Here is a 23,371-nt window from a genome sequence, read left to right on the forward strand (position 1 = left end):
CATTACCCCCATTCATAAGTCAAAAAAAACGGTTGTCGAGTCGTTCGTAAGTCGAGGTACCACTGTATACAGTATCATAAGATCTGAAAAGCTCCACTCCTAGCCTACCGGCAGTCTTAAACATGCTTCAAGAAACGAAATAGAAAGTTTTTGTTTTTAATTTGATTTCCCCCAATTCTAGAGCATTCAGTTGACATAGGGCGAAGAAAAGAATCAGGCTCTAGATCTCTGTGTGCTCTGTGAGAATACCAAGAATACCATATGGGAGTGAGACAAAACAAACATTCCCAGCAGTTCGGAGTTTTTCCTCTCCTTTTTTTGGATGATTTATTGTGTTCTTTTGACACCATTCAGTTCTTGATCTCGATCTCTGAATTGGTGGTTTGGGGGTACAGTACGTGGGATTACATGACACTTCAGTCATAAAATGGTTTCCCTAAAATGACGAGTACAAGGCAACACACAGGTAAGAAACAATCAGTGAGAATGAAAACAATGTGAAGCATTCACTGGAGCAATAGCTCAAAGTATTGGCACCAACCTTACAACTTGAATTACAGGCATATCAAAACTGAAATCATACTCCGAAATGCAAGTTTTATCATTACAGTATAAATTTAGTAATATACATGTGCCCAGGCATACGTGTATATTAAGGTGAAATAGATTCAAATAATCTGGAAAAAGCTTCCCAACCCAGACCCAAATCCAATTGAAGTTACTCATTGTTACGACCATTATCTTACCCACTTTTACTTGGAAATAAGCCCCACTGAACATAGTGCGACTTCTTACTGAATACAAACATCCCTAGAATTCTACTGCACCTCCCACTGAGAAAACCCAAAACAAGTTAACAACAAGGGCTGGTAGCCATTAACACCATCTGCTCAACATAGTAAGAGTACCTGATGTAATAAAGAGGACTTGGGTGAACATCACCACCCCAATGTCTATCCCAACCCTGCTTTGCCACCCCCTGTGTTCCAGGAGCATAGAGCCAGGAACCACATAGGGCCATCCTTTCATAAAAATTGGCAGCACCTAGTATTCCAGATCTGTTCTTGTGAGGGCACTGCCATCTGCCTGTAAATCTGATTTTTTCTTATTGTGAGCCACTTTGAGAACCATTATCGCTGAAAAGCAGTATACAGGCAACTCCCCATTTGTGTGCGTTTGGGATGTGCACAGCCACTGATGCACATGCCATTTTCAACACCAGAAGGCTGGCAGGGCAGCCTTTCCTGTGTCCCGCCGATGTGCGCAGTACCTCGGAACACAAAATCCCGCACAAATGGGGAGCTGCCTGTACAAATATGGTAAAATAAATATATTGAAGCCCTACGTTTTACAATGGGACATAATTTGAGCTGGATTGGTTTTATACATTGGCTTACAATACACGATGCCAACAGTCCCAGACCATCCTTTGTTGAGGTATGCAGCAAAAAATATGTTCACATCTGACTAAGCATCTCAATACAAAAGTCTATCAATGTGGTTTTGCAGGGCCTGGTAATACATACTGAAATGTCTTGGAAATCCAAAGGGGAAGTTCTTATTGTCCTAGCAAGCCTTCATAATTTAAACAAACACACACAAAACAGCATCCAACTGGTATGGGACAGCTGCATATTCCTGCATTGCTGAGGCCTGGACTAGATGATTCTCAGGGCCCTTTCCAATTCTGTGATTCTATGACTATAAACATGTTGAACTAGTGCAAAATGTTCTTTGTGATGCCACTTGGTGCAGCAGCAAACTAATCTTTAGCACCTGCCTTAGTCTGGTTCTGTATAAGGCAGGTGCTAAAGATTAGTTTGCTGGCTAGCCAAATCATTTTGTCTGTCCAAGGTCTGGGGAAGAGCTCTATCTCAGTCCTGCACTGTAAGATCCTTCAAAAAGAAATACCAAGAATTCACCTGGGAGCTCTCACATTCTGCTTGTTAGCTACAACCCCTTTGAACATATTTTAAGGAAGTGAGCTGGGACAATTTTGTTCGCTGTACGTAAGAACAGTGCACAGTCCTAGTCAGGTAATCGTATTAAAATGCATCATCAAAATATTGCCAGAAAATCACCCATCTTGTTAAAATGAACAGTTGTCTAATAATACAGTTGAAGAAAAAGAGATTCCACAGAAATATTGACACAAATTTTACTTATATAAACTTTATCACCAATCTTGTAAAAATTAGTTCTAAGATCACTCAAAAAAAAAATATATCTTATAATCAGTAGGCTTATTTAGATTGGTTAGAGCTAATGTAATACTCTGACCACTTTTGTGCAAACTATTAGAATTAGGAGTTAGGATACAACTGCTATTTCTTTTGGAACATGATTACCATTTGCATGAGCAATCTTGCTGACGTCTGGTGAAACTCTGCGGAAGAATTTGTGACCATGAGAATCAGTGTTGACAAAGACATATCCTGGAGGGGATGGATAGGTTGCTGGGCAGACCTCTTGTTTCTTTGGCGTATATTCTGTACGGTACAAGGTTTCATCTGTAAAAGGTGCTGAACTTTGTAAAGGGGCCATCTTTGAAGGTTTGCAACTCTGAGTCAGGACTATGTTGTGTGGTCTATAGTGAGCTCTGAAGGTTGTCATGCCATCAAATTTCCCAGAGGCCTTTGGAATATCCTGGGGCTTCTTGACAATTTCTGGCCGATGGATATCCCAAGCTTGAAAGGAATCTCTCATTGTTGTGTTCCCTTGAAAGGGGGCATTATTTCTCCTGCTCCTTTCTACTGGTCTCATGAGGACAACTGGATTGATGGTGTGTGGAATATAAGCAAGGTGGCTCGTGGAGTTGAAATCCATGTTGCCTGTGGGTGGAACATACTCTTTTGCTTTGGGAACTTCAGGTAAAGAAATGGCCCACGGTTGAAAACGATCGCGGAATTCTGTGGTTCCATCAAAATGAGCACTCACCTCCACTTTAGAGGGTTCAGGCTTGAAGCTTTTGGGAAGTTCGCCAGCAAGCCCTCTAAAATCACAGCGGTGTGTTGTGGTGTCTACAAAGGGTTGGCTATTTGGCTTGTATTCTTCCTTGGACACCTTCAATTGTGGCTCCAGCTGATGAGGAACATAATCGCTGCGGTGACTTGTAACACTGGTAAAAGGCTCATCTGAAAGCTTGGTCACAACAGTGGGCTTAAAGCTTTTTCGGAGGGAGATTTCCCTCGGGAAAAAGGAATCTTGAAATGTGGTGCTGTTCCCAAACTTTTCAGTGGGAAGTTGGTAGGTGTTCTCCACTTTGTTGATCTCCCTTCTTTGAACTTCCCAGGCCCTATAGTCATCTTTAAGACAAAAACAGCATTAAAGCTAACAATTTTTGCTACGGTTGTTAATTTTTGATAGCCTTGGCCTCAGCATAGATAGGTTGCAGTCTGTTTGAGTGGTGTGTCCCCCTGCCAACATACTTAGGGCACCTGTAGGCATGTAATTGACTGCCTTCAATCACTCTGGGCCAGAAACTGCTGAGTAAAGGAATACCCCTACTACCTATACCAGCTTTAAATAATGGTATGGCTTCCCTCAATAAATTCTGAGGATTATAATTTGGTGAAGGTGCTGAGAATTCTGTATTAGAAATCTCTACTGCAGTTGTGAGGGACTGAATCTGGTTAGGGAGCCTGCGCCTTAATTCTCCATCCTTTGTGGGCCAATTTTGACAGGTGAACAGGGTCCTTTGAAGTCAGTTTGTAGGTGTGGTTTGGACTGGACAAAGTGGGGCTCACTGGCTGCTAGCAGCAATCAGTTTGGCTGCAGTTCTCAATGGGGAACTCCTTAGTGCAGCTGATCCCAGTGGGGCTGGATTAGAGTCTGGTCTCTAGTGTCACCAAGATACACAGATATGCACGACAGCATCTCCCAGAGTTTACTAAGAAAAGGGAATGGTTTAAGGCTAGCCAATCCTAAGCACTAGGTAGTTAGCACCACTGAACCCAATGAGTAAACTAGTTTAGGACTCTTCTTATGCCTTAACCAAAGCAGGATTTTAGGCTTTTGCCTCCAAAGCCCATGGATGATGCCGACAGTGTGCATTTTATTAGAGAGACTTAACAAGAGAATCCACTGCCAACAGACTCCCTCGTTTCGCCTGAACAGCATCACAGAAGCCAAGTCCACCATCACCTCTCCAGCATGGCCATATGGCATGCCACCACTCTGCCCGTCACTTCTCTTTGTGAAAAGTGTTGTGTGTTATTACCTCGGTAAGTAGGTATGGTATTCACTGTGCATTCTCTGTTGTATTTCCTCTGTACAGGCTTTACTATTATCACGGGGTTTATTTTGTGAGCATTATAATCTCTTCTGTAAGTGGTTCCAATGTCCATCTCTCCAGTTACTGGTTTGCACTCCGCTGGAACCCGAACAGGCCGATTTGTAACATCGTATGGAAGGTAGTCAGACCTGGAAGGGGGGTGGGGGGAGCATAAAGCACTGGATTTAAATAGCCTTGAACAGCTATGAATATAACTAAAAATACTGAGCTTACAGTATTTAAAAAACCAAACTATTTAAAAGCTATTGTGGCTGTTGGTGCCTATATAGGGCTATAACGTTTGGAACAATTAAAATGGTGATCATGATTAATGCTGCTGAATTATTTTGAATAAAAAATGTATATCATTTCCATTTCAGGGAATCCATTTTCTTAAATCAAGCAACAGCCCTAATAATGCTATTGGTCAAATTTTCCACCACTCAGTTTCCGATCAAAATGCTTCCCCTTAGCAAAATCTGAATCTGACTAATCCCTCCCTCTGTCTTCTCCCTATGATGTCTTGGTAGCCCCAAAGTCTATCCAGCACTGAAAAATATTTACTTGAAAGTTGTGATGCCTTCCATTTTCCCTCTGTGTGTCTGATACTCATGCTTGGGCTTGAGGCTCTGGGCAGGAGGGATATTGCCATAGAGAGGATATTTGTCCACATATTCCGTTATGAGGGTCGACTCCCCTACACGGTCATAAATCCTGGTGGGATTATGAGGGCAACGATGGCGCCTGGGATTTAATAACAACAGCAAAAATAAACGAAGGAAATAATGGTCAACCAATTCAAGCTGTCGGAGTCGAGACTACTCCCTGAAGCTCTTTTTAGCAAGAAGTGTCCTGCTGTTCTGCACACAGTGCCTGTTTCACATTTGATGCGGAAAAGCCATGCAACTTTTTACAGGGCATCTGCACAATACTGTCATCCAGTCACTGTCACACTGAATTTTTCCTTGCTGTTCTTCCTCTTCTTAACTCTCAGACCTCATAAAGCCCAACTTTTTTTCTGAAGAATGGAAGTGTTTTAAAAGGGCAGCATTTTTATGTGGGCAATGGGCTGTGATGAATCAGGAAAGTGCACGCTAATGATAACCTTCGCAATGGTTGCCATTTCATGACCCTGTTTATTTTAATCCTTTAATGCCAAAATGCTTTCCCAACTAGATATTCATGAAAAAGAGGGTTGCTGTAACACTAGTCTGTTAGGGTGTTCCGCTCCCACCCCCACCACACCCCCACAATAAATCATTAAAGGAAACCTTTCTGGTCACTCCCACTAACCGCATTACTAAAGCAAGTTTTTCTCTCATCATTAAAAAAAATGCATCATTAGGGCATTACCGTGCTATAAAAATACTGCAGAGAAAGCATTCAAACACTACTTAAAAGATCAATTAAAAATAATAAACTTAAGTTCATAATAAGGTGCCCAGCACCAGAATCAAGAGTGCATGTGTGCCAAGCCTCAAAAGGCCCCGCCCACAGGTGTGGATGAGACATTGTGGGGTGTGCATGTAAAGAAGTGCAATCAGAAGTGCAAAAAGTCACATTTGTAGCTTACAACAGAAGCATAATGAGCGAATAGGACTCAAGAGCCCCTTGTCTGGAAGCAACAAATGTAAAGATAGAGAGTATTTGGTTGGTCTAACTTTGAGCAGCTCTCCAAGATATCAGGCAGAGGCCCTTTCCACCCCTGAGATTTTTATTTATTTTTAGTAGATTTGAACCTAGAATATTTGGTGTGCTGCATATGCTCTGCCCTGAGCTATGGCCCCACTAAAGTGGGATGTTGACTTCACGCTTTGCTCTGCTTTGAGACTTCGCTCCTGCTGCAAATGCACACCTCTTTCCATCCCAGCAACCTTTCTCTCTCTCCTCCTTCACTTTTTCTACTGGTATTCCTGGTGGTTTACAACTGTGGGTGCTAATGGGGGACAGCACTTGTGGATCTCCTGGGAGTGTATTTAATGCGTCCCACTCTGCCAACATCTCTTTTAGCATCATATTCTTGGATGCGATCCTCATAGGTGTGTGTAGGGGGAAGCAAATAAAGTACAGGGGTTTCTTTGTCATCGGTGCCAAACAGCATCTCATGTATAAGAAAGTAGAAATGTTAACTGAAAGTGAATCGTAACTAAACTGAAGTTTGTAAAAAAGAAAAGTTTTTTTACAAGAATAACAGGCACAACCAAAGGCCCAGAAGAGCAAGGCATGTGCCAATTACTGGATAAAAATAGCTTCCAGTCTCTCAGTGGGGCAAACCTGGTTTAGCTGACTGTGGACTTTATTGAGGTTTATTTGACATTCCTGTGTTCCTCAATGAAGGTTTGCTGCTTCCACCAAAGCGGGTCGCATCGTTGATATTTGCTGCTGGCGACATCTCTTCAAGCAGGACAGGAATGTAACACTTTGTGTTACCAACATGATCCTGCCCCAGCAGGTTCCCAAGAATTATCTTCCCATGCCCTATTGTTTGTCCCCGAGGCTCATTCGGGGGCAACTGAACTGCAGCCATTTCCATCTTTACAACTGCTGCTTATTTCTGTTCGGTGATTTGTGTTCTGTTGTTGAGCTCAGAGCTGAGCTCAGAGCTGAGCTACAGACCACGGGCAGTTCTGTGGTCATCTTCCCCAACACACCTATGCTGAATACACTGGAAGACGGCTGCTGCTCACCGACCTTGCTCCTTGCATGTTCAGAGGAAGATGAGAACGGGGCCTCTACACACGGACAGCTGTTTTTCCAGGGCAGTTTCCGGATCCACGTATATGGAGCCTACATAGTAGGGCACTTTCAAGCATCCTCCCCTTTGCTCAGTCCTGCCCTAAATACTAATGACTGGGCTTGTTTTTTCCTCTTCTTCCTCCCTGTCCCTTTTCCTTTTGTGTCATGTCTCTTACAGTGAGGACCTGACAGCAGGGACTGTCTTATCATTTATATTTGTAGGCTGCACTGGTAGCCTTTTTCAGCTGAAAAATACTATGTGCAACAGCAACAATATAGATGTATACATGTAGAGTCCCATTCTCACATCTTCCTCCAAATGTCCAGAATCTGACCTCATTGACTCTAAAAGACACCAGTGACCTACCTTGCCTTCAGGTGGAATAATTTAAGGTAGACTTATAGACTGCAGTGAAACCATACTAACAGATACAAAAAAGGAGAGAGAGGCTGCTGGTGGGTTTTTCTCAGGCCCCAAGATTCCTCCAAAACATTTCCCACCAGCCAAATAAAGATTTATTATAAAAAGCCACAATGCCCCCCAGGACTTGAGTTCCCTGACAGCTTCTCTGACAACAGAATATATTCCTCACTGAAGCTTTTACTTGCCACCTTAAATGCTGCTATGTTTATGAAAATAATGCATCTATTAGGAGGGTAGTATTTTGGAAGGGTTTCTGCTTCTCCAGTGACCTCAGTTCCCTAATACTGACAAGCAGAAAAACTCCTAGGAGGATTTAGCACAATTTATGGCTACCCAAACCTCTCCCATGGAAATTCAACAGAGCTTCTAAAAAGAGAAATGACAGGAATAAGATTAACCTGTCAGCAACTATTTACTCTTCTGTAGGGGGGATATAAATGACTCATCAGAGCAGGTTGAGTCCTTGGTATTTCTTCTCTTGAAAAACTGCTGGATAGATTACAAACGGTGTTCCTTTCCATTAAACCTTGAAATATTAGCACTATTATCAGGAGTACTGTACAGTTTGACAGTTTGACGTTAAAGTTGGCATCCCTTTCAATCAGTTTCTTGGCCAGCAGCTAGAACCAACTAGAGCAGGGGGATGAGGGATGGCAGAATACGGATCAATGAAAGTCTTCCCCTGAGCTATTTCCTGGTCTCTTGGCGGGAGGTTGGAGCTACTTTGCTTGTCAATCACCTTTTTTACCCACATATCCCACCAAGGAACTCAGGGCAGTGTACAAGGTCCCTCCCCCCTTTTATCCTAGCAGAGAGTGAGCTTGAGTCCAAGTGGGGGTCTGAACCTGGGTCTCCTCGGTCTCGGTCCAATCCTACTTTGTACCATTAGGGTAGCCACCTGTGTATCGTTTCTGGTCCTGCCTGCCATAATGAAGGCAGCCCACATTTTCCTAGGCTGAAGGGGAAATGGTGAGGATCTGTGACATGTTTTACTAGTGAGACAGAATGGTTCCTAGCAGACTGCCGCGTGTTCTGAGACATCCAAGCAAGGGACGGAGAGATGAGATCTCTGAGAAACTTCGAGATTCAGTTCCGCCCCAAGCCAGGATGGGAGAAAACAACAGCTGGGAAGTGAAAGAGAAAACATCATATATATATATGGACAGAAGGAATCTCCATGGACATAACAGTTTTCACATGCAGGGCAGAATAAAGATAATAGTTTTGAGTTCCTCACTTGAAGCTTTATAAATTTATATATCGTAACATCACGGATGGAAATCATTAATAATGTAGCAGTTGACTAAGGGATAATTATTATAACTGAAATGCAACTGACATGGAACACAGTGATATAAGATTGGAAATGCACCCAAACCACCATGCGGGGAGCCACTTTAACTAAAATGTATTAATTGGAAGTTGATTGGCATTTTTGATAATTGTTTAATTTGGGAATTAATTGTTATTCATATAATTTGGCTAATATTGGGGGTATATTGGAAAACTAATTATAAAAAAATATAAAAGAGAGACTGATATGCATAAAATTTTCATGTGCTAATTTATATGCATAGATGCACACTTAGAAACAATTTGCAACTTCAAGCCCCCTCCTGCTCTCCCTTCTGAGGGCTCTTTATCTTTATCACCCATTCCCATCACCCCACCCCCCACCCTCTGAATATACATAAGGGTCTGGTGACTTCTGTTTCAGTGTATCTGAAGAAGTGTGCATGCACACGAAAGCTCATACCAAAATAAAAACTTAGTTGGTCATTAAGGTGCTACTGAAGGAATTTTTTTTTATTTAGCTAGAGGACTGTTCGCTGTAAAGCAGACCACTCTGTTTTATTTATTTATTCATAATATTTCTTACCCACTCTTCCCCGTAAGGGACCCAGGGCAGGTTACGACATTAGAGTATGCAATGGCAAAACCAGATAAAACCATTAGTTATAAAACAAGAAAGATAACCAAAATACCTTAACCATCAAAAGCCAGGGCAAAGAGAAGCATCTTCAACACACAAAGAAAAGTGTGCAATGAAGTTGCTAGATGCAGCACCCAGGCTGTGAACTTTATTTATAAGGCTGTCTCTGCCGCTAGGCAGTGGAAAAGAAGGAGGCTTCAGAAGCCTGTGATTAATAGCTTTGAGAAGTTCTTTAGGCCATTTCTCTTTGCCTTCATGGAATAGTCACTTCACAACCCTGACACCAACATCGGATGAAGCCCAGGCCCCTGCAGAAGGCTCCTGGTCCAATAGGCCAAGTGCCTTTCAGATACAGGGATGCATTTTGTGGCCTTTGGATCTTGACAGCTCACCTGTCCCCATGTTTGCCTACAATCACGTTCAATGAGACATTTTCAAAAGTTTACTATGTACCTACAAGTTGAAATGTTCTGCAATCAAAATGGTCTCACCTCCTTTTCTCCTCGCTTGTCCTTCTGCAGTTGTCAAGGTTTCCTTTATTGTTAGAGAGGCGATGGATTGTGACATCAGAAGGAATTCAAGTTCCACTCCTGTCCCCCCTCTCTCTCTCTCTCGCTCTCTTTCTCCTCCTCCTCCTCCTCTTGCTGTCTTTCTCTTTCACTTTTACACTCTCTGGCAAACCTTCCTCTGAAAGCAGTTTGGTTTTTAAGTCTAAATCTCACTTTAAGATTGAACTTCTAAAATCCCATTTCCCACCAACCGTCTTAACGTTTTGGAGCCATTTGAAAGTGATAACGTAACTCACCATGCTTCATCTTATTGCAATCATCATCTGTAAATTAGGACACCAGTATAAAAGGATAAGACTTCCCACGAAAAAACACATTTTACTCCCATGTGTGAATAGTATTTAAGGTTTGTAAAATAAAATCACTCTTTTTTGCACTAATGAAACAAGGCTGAAACCATTCATTTGGTTGCTTATGATCAGGCATCCCCAAACTTCGGCCCTCCAGATGTTTTGGACTACAATTCCCATCTCCCCCGACCAATGGTCCTGTTAGCTAGGGATCATGGGAGTTGTAGGCCAAAACATCTGGAGGGCTGCAGTTTGGGGATGTCTGCTTATGATGCATGAAAATCTCACTGAAGTGACAAGGTAAACAGCATTTGTACTGATTTTTCAAACTGTTGTTTGGGGTGCAACTGACAAATTTGGCAAATGAACTAGTAACAATTTCCTGCAGATTAGCATTAGATTAACTTTTGGGAGCTAATCTGCAAGGTTGTGTTAATGAGTAATATTAAGTAAGGATAGACCAGGTGTGTGGGAATTTCTGGCCCTCCAGATGTTGCTGAGCTACATGGACGTCAGGAAGCATAGGATGATGAATTCAGCAACGTTTGGAGGGCCAGAGGTTCCCATATAGGTGTGATAGACCCTCCATTCTTTACATAGGGGAATTATGTACATAGACACTTGACACTGTGTTTTATTTTCCTCTCAAAGTGTGACTTGGGTAGTTCACTTGAGCCATTCTCTCTGCCGCCACCTTCCTGCTAATGTCCCCTAACTGGGGTATATGTTTGTGTTGCAGAGTAGTACTGTTGAAAGGCTGGTGGGTAGTTGGTCCTGAGAGCAAAGCCTTGGACTAGCTGGCCTTTCGTTCCATCGCACTCTCTGAATATCTGTGCTGAATTTATTATATCTTTTTTAAAACCATTTGTGTGAGGCGCCGTGACCATTCTGCCACAATGCCGATGGTTACTACTGCTACTACTTGTAGCAATTCTTACATACGCCACCAGCATAGGTCAAAGGATTTAATTTGCCTTGCTCCTCCAGTCCCAAATGTCCTCCTCAGACATTTATCCAATATTCAGTGCCTACACACAGCAGCAAGCCCTCATTGTGAATGGCCCAAACTCCTTCCCCGAAATCTGGGCCAATTTAGAAAATCATCAAGCTTTCCCAAAACAAACGCTGCTCAGATCATCTAGCTGCAAAAGTGTACTGTGTTTCCCTGAAAATAAGACACTGTCTTATATTTATTTTTTCCTCAAGAAGACACACTATGGCTTATTTTCAGGGAATGTCTTGTTTTTATTACATGTCCAGCCTCACCTCTTCCTTGGCGCCCTCCAGAACGGCGCCTATCACTATGTCTTATTTTCGGGGTATGGCTTATATTGCGCAAATGCTTAGAAATCCTGCTATGGCTTATTTTATGGGTATGTCTTATTTTCGGGAAAACAGGGTATGTGGAATGGGGTTTTTTCTCCCTGATAAAGAAATCAACAGGTCTTCTTGACATGCTAACTTCCTATGCATAAGTTATTTTGTTTGTTTGTTTTTGCATGTCCTGACTCCTGTCTAGTACATGCAGACGAAGGCTCTTACTTATAAGGAAGATAGCTTTAGTCAGGCAAGTAATAGTACAGGCTTGACATGCTCAGTAATCACGGATTCGGGATTTAGGAGCAGGACAAGACTGTGACACATATGTCCCTACAATTTCCCCACCCCTTCCGACAGCTTTTGAAGATGATGCATGCTCACTCACAGGACACTCTTGCTGTATGGGAATGTCAAGATTGCAAGCATGTACTCCACTGACTGCGTGGATCAGCTCCCAGCCTGGTTCTAGGTGACAAGGTTGCACCTTCCTGTTCAGCCTCCACTGAGGCTGTCCTCAAGAAGGACAGAGGTGAGAGCCGGCATCCCTGCTCCCACCTCCAAAGTGGCTGAGGCTAAGGCGTAAAGGGGAAATCCATGATAGTTAATGGGATTGCAATATACTGAAAGAATACAGCAAATGCTGGGGCTGAGAGCTGGGACAGTGGAAACCCCTAGTACAGGGGTCCCCAGACTTTCTGCGCGGCGGGCCGGTGCCCGCCGCGCCGACCGCGCGGTGGGCCGGAGGGCAGGGGAGTGCGCGCGCAGCGGGCTGGAGGGCGGGGGAGTGCGCGCCCGTGCGCATGCGCACACGCACACGGGCGGGAAAAAAATCGCCAAAAATCGCTTGTGCGCATGCGTATGGGCCTCCCCCGACCCGGAAGTGCACCAGAAATGACCTCTTCCGGGTCGGGAGAGGCCCATACGCATGCGCACAAAGGATTTTCGGCGATTTTTTGCCGATTTTTTAGATCGTCGCTGCGCCGCGCGCCGTGAGAGCGGGCGGCGGCAGCGGGCGGCGGGAGTCGTCGCGGGCCGGATTGGAAGGCCGATTGGGCCGCATCCGGCCCGGGGGCCGTAGTTTGGGGACCCCTGCCCTAGTAGCATCTGTCTAGAATCTGTTGGGTATCGGACACCTTTGCTGCTCCAGTAAAGCAATTCTTATGTTCCTAAGGACACCCCACTTATAGACATCTCTCTCCAGGGGCATTTTGTCCTGATCAGTGGGAAAGGGGCAAAATCTAGAGCAATGTGACTGTGATAGGAGAATGACTAATAGAAGCTAGCAAATACTAAAAGGAGACAAATGAAGGTGTTATATATTCTGTGTTCCCATTTATGAACAAGCATAGTGTGACAAATTGAAGCACTTTTAAAATGTTTATTTCTGCCCGGCTGGCAAAGAGTTAACCCACCTCCAGCCTGACTGGCATAGAACTCTGATGGGGGCGGGACTGGGCCAGGTTTGAAAGGAGGGAGAGTCGGTTTGGTGAGTTAGGAGGGAGAGGGAGGAAGGTGTGGTGTGATGTTATGTGGTGGCTTATATGAAGACAGTTAAGAGGCTAGGAAAACTTAAAGTTAAATGTTTGACTGAGTTTATTTTGTACAACTGGAACAAAGCTAATTAATAAATGACATGTTAAAGAATCACTTATGTTTTTAACACAATAAAACTTCATCTCTGTTTTTGCCAACAAGAGGTCCGTTTGTATTTTTCCAGCGAGGTACCTGGACTCACAGCCGTGGTGACTCAAGAGAGGGCCAAACTCACCTCAGGCAGGGAGGTGGTGGTTTGTGTCCTGAAGTTACACGGAGGAGGCTAAGAAGGGTAACCTGAGGTGCCAAGAAGTTGCCAGAGTGCCTAGGGCAAACTTCTACAGTGGGGGAATCCAACTGAGGGAGACCCTTTACAGGAGGCAAGAGGTTATTCCTGGGGGACAGCCTAGAGTTTCTTAAGGTACCAGGCCACGTAGGCTGGAAGGCTCTCCTTACTTAGAAACCCATTAGTAAAAGGGGTTTATTTTTGAGGCGGTAGGAGGAAGAGGGTGGGTGTTTTCCCCTCTGGATTCCTGTGACGCAGTGATAGTAAGGTAGAGTGGGACCAGGGTCGTCACATTTTTGGTGGCAGCGTCGTGATCGAAATTCAAAGCTCACGCGCCTAGTTTGGTTTGAGTCTGTCAGGATTTTCCTGTGAGGAAAATGACTCACGTAAGAAAACCCAGAGAGGCAAAAGGAGATGAAAGAATGGAAGGGGCTGAGGGAAGCCCAGGTTCTGAGGTAGAAGTTATGAAACTACGAATTGAGATGGCCCGAATTGAAAGTGAGAGAGAAAAAGCTAGAATTGAAGCTGAGGAGAGAATGCAGTCCGAGAGGTTAAGGGTTCAATTAGAACAGGACAGAATGAAGCTTGAAGAGATACGTTTGCGATCAGAATTAACTAGTAGCCCAGTTAATAATGATAGTATCGCAATTAATTTAAAAAGGTTCCCCAAATTTGGAAAGGACGATAATGTCGAATCGTTTCTATTTACCTTCGAACGCGTTTGTGTGGAATTTCAAATACCTGAGGAGAACTGGATGCTTTATTTAAGACCTCAAATTTGTGGGATACTAAGTGAAATTTATGCTGACCTGAGGGAAGAAGAGCTGTCAAGTTACCAAGTATTTAAGCAAAGGGTCAGGGTTCGATGTGGACTCACGGCTGAACAAAGCAGAAAGGCTTTTCGTGAGGCAAAAAAGGAACATAAAGAGACTTATGCCCAACTAGCTAGCCGCTTAGATAAATTACTTGACAGATGGATTCAAGGGAGTGGAGTGAAGGACTTTGATGAGTTAAAACAATTAATTTGTTTAGAACAATTTTTTAAGCAAATCCCTAGCAATTTACGTTGGTTCTTGAGGGATAAAAAACTGAAAACTGTGGCACAGGTTGCTGAGGTCTTAGACGAACTACAAGGAGATTTCAATGAAATAGCATTCCCAAAACACTCACAGAAGGGTAATCCATGGAGAAACAGAGAAATTAAAGACAGGCAAGAAAATTTTCCTGTCAGGGAATCAGTTTCTGACAAGACAGGGTCTAAGAAAATCACTTGTTTTTTCTGTAATCGTGAGGGCCATGTACGTGCCAGGTGCCCCCTGCTGGTTAAGTCGCAAACTACACCTACTGCAGCTAAACAAGTAAAACTGGTAATGCAGTCACAGGAAAATAGCTCGCCTCAGACAGAAGGCTCAGAGAAAGCAGACAGTTCAGCTGAGACTACTTCTAAGGTCTTACAGGTCTGGAGGGCTGAGCAGGAATGCAACCAAGATTACATGGAGCCAATTGAATTAAATGGTCAGTCTTTTTTAGGTTTGAGGGACACAGGAGCAGAAGTCTCACTTGTTAAATCCCAATTTGTTCCAAAGGAGCAGTACCTCAAGGGTCAGTCCTATAGTTTAAAAGGCATATGGGGCCCACATTTTGAAGTACCATTAGCTGAAGTTGATATTACCTACAAAGGATTTTGTGGCAAGTGGAGAGTAGGAATCCTAAATGAGTTGGAGGTACCCTTTTTAATAGGGAATGACCTAGCTAGTCAGAAGCACCGTATTCAAGTGATAACTAGGTCACAGTCTCAAGTCACTGAGAGTAATCCTCCTGCAGTTATAGAGACACCCATAGAACCTGGTGAGGATGAAGGGCTGATTAGCGTGCCAGTGGTCCAGGAGCACGGTGCCCAATTCTTGAGTGATCAAAAAGAGGATGAAACTATAAAAGAGCTGTGGGGTAAAGCACAAAGTCCTAATGCCGAAGTAACTGTGGAGAACCCCTGCTTATTTACCACCATTGAGGGAAGACTGTATAGAATTTCTAGGAGGAGGAAAACTGCTGCTGTTTGGGAAAGGAAGAAACAGTTAGTGTTGCCAAGAGCTTACCGGTTGCAAGTGCTACAAATGGCACACGACGCACCCTCAGCAGCGCATCTAGGCATTAGAAAGACTAGTGATAGAATCCAAGCAAGATTTTACTGGCCTGGGATGGGCAAAGACATCAAAGAGTATTGCAAGTCCTGTGTGATCTGCCAAAAAGCAGGCAAAAGAGCGGACAAAACGCGAGGCTTGTTACAGTCTATTCCCGTAATTACTGAGCCCTTTTCCAGAGTAGGAGTGGACATCCTCGGGCCTATCTCCAGAGTTACAAAAAGGGGGAATAAATTTATTTTATGCCTCGTGGATTATGCTACGCGCTATCCAGAAGCAATACCTCTAAAGGACATTGATTCCAAGACTGTAGCAAAAGCCCTCATGTCGGTATTCTTAAGGCTGGGATTCCCCAAAGAAATTATAACAGATTTAGGGACATCCTTCACGTCCAAGACCATGGAAGAGCTTTTAACTCTTTGTGGAATTAAGCATGTTAAAACTACGGCTTATCATCCACAGTCGAATGGCTTGACGGAGAAATTTAATTCGACCCTGAGCCGGATGCTAAAAACCTATTCCATCAATCATCCTAACGACTGGGATGAGAGGCTGCAACACTTCCTATTTGGTTATCGCGAAGTGCCGCAGGAGAGCACAGGGTTCAGTCCTTTTGAACTCCTATTTGGACGACAGCCACGAGGACCCCTAGACTTGATGAAAGCAGCGTGGTCAGGGGAGGAGCAGATCGACAGCCCTGATGTTGTGACGTATCTACAGGAGCTGCAGAGCGACCTTCAAGAGCTACGGGAGCAAGCCGCTCACAACTTGCAGCAGGCACAGCGTCGACAGAAGCAGTGGTATGATGCACACGCAAGAGACAGAACTTTCCAGCCTGGTGACAGTGTGCTCGTGTTAAGAACAAGACGTCGAAAGAAGTTGGAGATGTCGTGGGACGGTCCCTTCAAAGTGGTCGAGAGGATATCAGCGGTGAACTATTTGGTAGAGTTAGATGGGGAAGGGAACCGATGTAAAAACTTTCATGTAAATTTACTTAAGCCTTATTTTGACAGAAATAAGTTGGTGTTACAAGTAAAGGGGAAGATGACACAAGGAATTCATTTAACTGGGTGGGGAGAGCTGAGTAAGGGCACAACTCTAGCAGAGGTGTCATTCGATGAAAGTCTGACCCCAGAGCAAAAGGAGCAGTTAAAAATAGTCCTTGCTCAGTTTGCTCAAATCTTCTCAAACATCCCAGGGAGGACCAACCTAGCAACTCATAAAATAGACACAGGGTAAGCACATAAGTGGGAAGGAAAACATCATAGCGGACGCTTTGTCTAGGTATATTTTTGAGAGGTATAGAATGGTGCAAAGTATTATATGAAACGGTGATAACCCTAGCAAAACATTTGTGCTTAGGAGTTATAATCTAACACATGCCAAACATGGTTTATTTGTGTACAAGTTTATGAGATGTTAATTTAGTTGACTTTGTAATATGAATGTTATAGAATGCATCGAAGTATTTTGGACCCCAAGCCCATTGCTTTGGCATTGCTCTAGTTAATTAAGAGCAAGCCGACGCAATGTCTTTGTGGTGGGGGAGATATGTGACAAATTGAAGCACTTTTAAAATGTTTATTTCTGCCCGGCTGGCAAAGAGTTAACCCACCTCCAGCCTGACTGGCATAGAACTCTGATGGGGGCGGGACTGGGCCAGGTTTGAAAGGAGGGAGAGTCGGTTTGGTGAGTTAGGAGGGAGAGGGAGGAAGGTGTGGTGTGATGTTATGTGGTGGCTTATATGAAGACAGTTAAGAGGCTAGGAAAACTTAAAGTTAAATGTTTGACTGAGTTTATTTTGTACAACTGGAACAAAGCTAATTAATAAATGACATGTTAAAGAATCACTTATGTTTTTAACACAATAAAACTTCATCTCTGTTTTTGCCAACAAGAGGTCCGTTTGTATTTTTCCAGCGAGGTACCAGGACTCACAGCCGTGGTGACTCAAGAGAGGGCCAAACTCACCTCAGGCAGGGAGGTGGTGGTTTGTGTCCTGAAGTTACACGGAGGAGGCTAAGAAGGGTAACCTGAGGTGCCAAGAAGTTGCCAGAGTGCCTAGGGCAAACTTCTACAGTGGGGGAATCCAACTGAGGGAGACCCTTTACAGGAGGCAAGAGGTTATTCCTGGGGGACAGCCTAGAGTTTCTTAAGGTACCAGGCCACGTAGGCTGGAAGGCTCTCCTTACTTAGAAACCCATTAGTAAAAGGGGTTTATTTTTGAGGCGGTAGGAGGAAGAGGGTGGGTGTTTTCCCCTCTGGATTCCTGTGACGCAGTGATAGTAAGGTAGAGTGGGACCAGGGTCGTCACACATAGCTTTTGGATATTGACTGTGAGGGAGTCTAACTCAGGCATCCCCAAACTTCGGCCCACCAGATGTTTTGGACAACAGTTCCCATCATCCGTGACCACTGGTCCTATTAGCTAGGGATCATGGGAGTTGTAGGCCAAAACATCTGGAGGGCCACAGTTTTGGGATGCCTGGTCTAGCCATTGCTTGGATAGTTCAGTATTTCTGAAGGCCAAAAAGGCATGTCTAATTGACATTTGTATTGTGAAGGCACTCTAGTTCTTGGCTGTGCATATAAGGAAGAGATATTCTTTTAAGCACTAGTTCTGCAACTCATAAGGGATTTTTTTTTTAAAACACACACAAAATAAATTAAGTGTTTACATCTTATTATGGAAACATCCTATGCTCAGCTGTAATTGATACCTGGTTCAGGTTCAGAATGTATCATTTCAAACCAGGCAACACATATTTATATTCCTAAGAGAGCTGTAAGGGATCCAACACTTATTTTGCACAAATGCAGTTACAGGAACATTTTTGTGGTTTTTTTTTAAAAAAAACCTGCCTCTGAAATTTCCTTCTGCAAACTTTGGCCATGCCTTGCACCCTGCAAACAAACTGACTGCCTTTACTGCTCACAAAAAGCTTTTTAAAAAAGCTTGTAATTAGATCATCGATTACAGTTTAATATCTGGTCATATACTGTACTAGAATAACAGATTTGTAATTCATGAACGGAGTACTGTGTCCCTTAATTTGTGAAAACTGAAAGGCATACATCACAAAATTTTATACTATGTTTTATTTGATGCTCCATGCCATGTCTTTCCTGCAAAAATTATGGGAACTGAAGTTGGGAAAGTGTATTGAGTCTTCATTATGGATTCATAGACTCAGCACAAAACTATAATTCCAAATGTTCTCCGGGAAGAGGGAAGGGTGTTAAGCCAGTTCAACAGTACAATTCTGTACAGGTTTACTTAGAAATAAGTCCCACTGAGGCTTGCTTCCAAGCCAATGTGCATGGGTTTGTAGCCAAAGTCTATAATGTGGATATGCTTAGGCAACAATAAAATGATAGGAGCACAGGGTATGTATACACACCCTTTGGGTTTGTGGTGAGCTGCCAAACTAAATCACCACTATACAAAGAAAGTATCAACAGACTGTGAAGAAGTAATTTGCCACAGAGAAAAGAAAATCTAGATGCCTTACACCTTCATCAGTTTCCAAGTAAATGCTAGTGTTTATCATGTGAAAGAATACAGTCCTCTTAGCGCTGACATGTTATCCTATGAATGTCAATGTCCCCAACTGTGCTAAATAATTATGATGTTTGGGGATTAGGGCAGAAGTAGAGTCTCCGTGTAGAAGCAAAAGAGCAAACCACCTATATATTTTCCTGTTGTTTCTTTTCCTCTTGGTAACCCTAATGTGTGTGTAGCTTAACTCCCCAGGTAACAGGATCCAAGCGACAAGTCCTCCCATTGAAACCTGCAGTGCTGTTGCAAAAGCAAAGCAAATTCACTTCGCTGCCTACATCAATATCTGCTTGAGAGTTTATTGACCACAAAATTGTTGGCAATGTACATTTTGTAAACCATTTGTTTGTAGGCATGTTTCACAGGGCCTTTGTTCTGTGGTGTTTCATTGCAGAACTTGGAAACAGCTTTGTTTGGCGTGAAGCTCCTTTGCCTCCTCCAGTGTCATGTCAAGAGAAACACAAGCCCTTTGGGCTCAAGGAAAAAGTTTCAAGACTCTTGTCTCCTGCTGCCTCCTAGCTAAGTCGTAAGCCACTATCCACTGTTCATAAAACTGTGTAGATTGTAGCTGAGGTGGCTCAAGAGGGGGCTTAAAAATATTTTTTTTTCCTTGGAGCCAGTTGAAGTGGTATAGATGCCAGTACGGCAGAGAAGTTTGTAACCACTTGAGGAATTCATAGCATATGTTCCATTTAAGTGCAGGATTCAATCACTTCCCCATTAACAGCCACATTTCTGAGGTTCTTCGCAATATACTACACATCTTTGTTATTCCAGAAATGGCCCTAATCCAGATATGCCTCTTGACTGAGAAATGTATAAATGGAGTTTTGAGTTCCATGGAACACTAGTGGGCTAAGATATACTTATTTTGTGTGTGTGAAATGCAAGGGCACGCTTCATTCATACGCACCAGAAGGCTCACATTTAGAACTTGCGGGAGTACGACTGAATAGCTAGATGTGATGTTAAATTGTAAATTTGCTTTTAAAATTTAAGAGTAAGAATAATAATTTTATTATTTGTACCCCACCCATCTGATTGGGTTGCACCAGCCACTCTGGGCGGCTTCCAGCATATTTACTTTTTAAAAATGGAAATAGAATGGGCGTCCATGAGGGATTTTCTCGCAGTGCAAACAGCAATTCCAGAGAAAGGAATTTTATCAGATATACAGAATGGGAGGGGAGGGCAAATTCCTCCCACCCCTAATAATAATCAGCCCCCAACGTAGCATGTGCTATTTGTATTTTAACAAATGTACCTGCAGAAATACATCTAATGTCATGTCTAGGTTAGCTCATCAAAGCTGGCTGCTGATATTTCTAGGCCCACCTCCTGAGCAAAAGGAAGCAAGGCTATTGTGAGTGATGACTCAGACAGAGATGTACAGTAACAGGCAGCCTGCTCTAAGGGTGAGTAATTTTGCTCGTTTGCTCAGATGTTTCTATGTCAACCAATTACACTAGATCAGGGGTCACCAAACTTTTTCAGCAGGGAGCCGGTCAACTGTCTCTCAGACCTTGTGGTGGGCTGGACTATATTTTGGGAAGAAGAAGAAGAAAAAAAGAACGAATTCCTATGCCCCACAAATAACCCAGAGATGCATTTTAAATAAAAGGACACATTCTATTCATGTAAAAACATGCTGATTCCCGGACCGTCCGCAAGCCAGATTTAGAAGACAATTGGGCTGGATCTAGAAGGCAACTGGGCCGGATCCGGCGCCTGGGCCTTAGTCTGCCTACCCATGGCAGATCTATCATTCCAGCAGTGGGAGGAGGCCTGACCAAAATGGTGAAAAACATAAAGATGCCTTTTCCAGGGATTACTACTGTTGTAGAGTCATCAAAGCCTCATGGCACACATGCTGTTTTCTCACAGCATGCAAGCATGTCGTGACACATCATTTGGAATTTGCTGGACCATATGGAACAGGTACTGCCAGATCCTTGAGAGGGACAGTAAATCACCCCATCTGCTATTATTCTCCGTGGCCAGTGTCCATTGCACCCTGGCTGAGGACATGGTTCCCTGATGTATTTTGAGACCTCTCATCAGCTGCTCACACTTCATGTGTTTGTGGTGGGAAACACCCACGTGCCAGTGAAAAATATGATTGCCACCTAAGGCCATACATACATTATGCGTGCCAGTTTCCTCAGACACATACCAGGGCCGGCTCTAGGGGAAGGCTGGGTGGCGCGGGGCGCAAGGACGCCGGACTGCCAGGGGGGCGCCGCGCGCTGCGCCCCGCCCACCTGTCGCGACAAGAAACGGGGCAGGGGCGCCAGAGCGATCTCCGCACCATGGCGCCAGGGCACCCGACATGCTTAAGATGGCCCTGACACATACACAAGAACATTGGTGCTTAAAATGTGCGAGCTTATGTGGGTCGTGTCCACACATTGAGTAAAGTTTGGCATGAAGAAACAGAAGTGTTTCCAATAACTATTGTAATGCATGGAGCTGTCCTGTGGAGCCCTCTTAGTGGATCTTCAATGTTGCTGTTTCTTTTAACTTGCCCTTTCTCTAAGGAGCTGAGTGGCAGACACAGTCACCCCCTCACTCTTTTATCCCCACAACAACCCTGTAGGGCAGATTAAGCAGCAAAATTAAAGCAACTAGCTGCAGGCATGCTTCATGTCTGAGTTGGGCTTTGAACTCCTTAGTGCAGCACATCTGGAAACTACACTGCTTTCAGATGTTAGTTGGGCCTATTGGCAAGGAAGCCAATGTGGTACCCTACAAAAGTTGAAGATTTCAACTCCCACCATCCATGAACATTATGTATGCTGGCTGGGTTCATGGGTGTTGTAGCCCAATATCAGCTGGAGGACACATACACCGACTACCCCAGACCAGGCATCCCTAGACTTCAGCCCTCCAGATGTTTTGGACTACAATTCCCATCTTCCCCAACCACTGGTCCTGTTAGCTAGGGATCATGGGAGTTGTAGGCCAAAACATCTGGAGGGCTGCAGTTTGGGGATGCCTGACCCCAGACTATCAATTCTTCAGGCTACAATTTCCCACTGAAGCTTCCTGGGGGCACTGCCACATACCCTGATTTGTTTGTGGGAAGATCGAACAACATTGCATCAAGTGTTCTCTCACACTTTACAGTGCACCCCCCCCCCCAATCACTTTCTTTATTGCAAAAATCCAACCTTTCAACGAAGCTTGTTTGTTTTGCAAGAACTCCAAATCAGCATTAATTGTGCATCCCGAAATTGCTGGTGTGTGATTGAAACCCACCTGGAAACCGTGACAATCTGGACGCAGCCTGGGTGACTTTGGGCTACTCATGTTCTATCAACCTTACGCCCGTTTTCTTCTCATGTGCGTCCTGTAAGGTAGGGTCACTCACCTCCCACCGCCACCCACATTGAAACCACTTGAAACAACTTGAGAGGAAGGACAGGACATATCGGAAGTCCATTGTTAGGGTCATTATTGCGAACACAGAAAGTTGCCTTGTACCGAGTCTGACCAACACCCAACTAATTCAATGTTGTATATACTGTACATTGACTGACAGCAGACCTGGATTTTAGACAGGTGCCTTTCCCAGCCCTGCCTAGAGATGCAGGGGGCTGGATCTGGGACTCTGCCTGCCTGCAAAGCTTGACAAATAGTTATTCCGTCTTTATCACCCCAGGAGCTCATTATTCTGTTTCTTCAATCCCGGTCCACTTTTTACACTCACGACAACCCCGTGAGGTAGATCACACGGAGATATAGCGACAGGCCCAAGGTCTCCGGGGAAGATGGTTAGGGGTGGGTTATGTGTGTGTGGATTAATTTGAACCCCATTTCTCCCCTTAGCCCAGGGGCACGCTAAGCGCAAATAAGTGCAAATAGACGCGCTCGCTCAGTTTCCCGGGAACACCCGTGTAGGGCACGTGTCACGTGTGAAGGGACCTTAGCCTTCACCGCAAGGTAGCCGAGTCGCAAGAGTAGAGGGTCTGTGACCCTTTGCGGGGGGGGCTAACTCCGAGGGTATGACGTCATCCTGCCCCGCCACCCCTCGGGGCCTCCCCCCCCCGGACACTGCCTTACCCGCAGGTGCAAATCTGGCACAGGCACTGAGGCGGCTTCATCCTCCCTTCCTCGGCGGCTCCTTCGCTCTTCTCCCTTTTCTCCTCCTCCTCCTCTGCTGGGTAACTAGGGAAGCGCCCCGTCGCTTAGCAACTAGCTCGGCGTCCGTGCGCGTGCGCGCTTGCGCGCGCCTTGGACGGAGCCTATTCTCAAGATCTCCCACCGTCCTCCGCGGCGCCTCTTCCCTCCTTTGCTCCGCCCCCTCG

At 44.3% G+C, this 23,371-nt stretch overlaps 1 protein-coding gene across 1 annotated transcript; it reads right to left on the bottom strand.

Annotated features, from left to right (window-relative positions):
- Positions 1 to 23,240, bottom strand: SAXO2 (stabilizer of axonemal microtubules 2). Its single transcript, XM_035132236.2, has 4 exons — positions 23,127 to 23,240; positions 4,838 to 5,017; positions 4,220 to 4,422; positions 1 to 3,305 (listed from the first exon to the last, which is right to left on the bottom strand). The coding sequence occupies exons 1-4, from the start codon at positions 23,165 to 23,167 to the stop codon at positions 2,311 to 2,313; spliced, it is 1,419 nt and encodes a 472-aa protein (XP_034988127.2). The 5' UTR covers positions 23,168 to 23,240; the 3' UTR covers positions 1 to 2,310.
- Between the last annotated feature and the right edge of the window lie 131 nt (positions 23,241 to 23,371).

This window comes from Zootoca vivipara, chromosome 14, assembly GCF_963506605.1.
Source record: "Zootoca vivipara chromosome 14, rZooViv1.1, whole genome shotgun sequence".
In the NCBI taxonomy this organism is placed as follows: Eukaryota; Metazoa; Chordata; class Lepidosauria; order Squamata; family Lacertidae; genus Zootoca; species Zootoca vivipara.

Bases quoted from the DNA above. Each gene is read 5' to 3' on its own strand.
- SAXO2 (XM_035132236.2), bottom strand. From the start codon at position 23,167: ATGAAGCCGCCTCAGTGCCTGTGCCAGATTTGCACCTGCGG. The intron at 5,018-23,126 runs GTAAGGCAGTGT...ATTAAATCCCAG, and splicing joins TGCCAGATTTGCACCTGCGG to GCGCCATCGTTGCCCTCATA. The intron at 4,423-4,837 runs GTAAATATTTTT...CCCCCCTTCCAG, and splicing joins GAAGGCATCACAACTTTCAA to GTCTGACTACCTTCCATACG.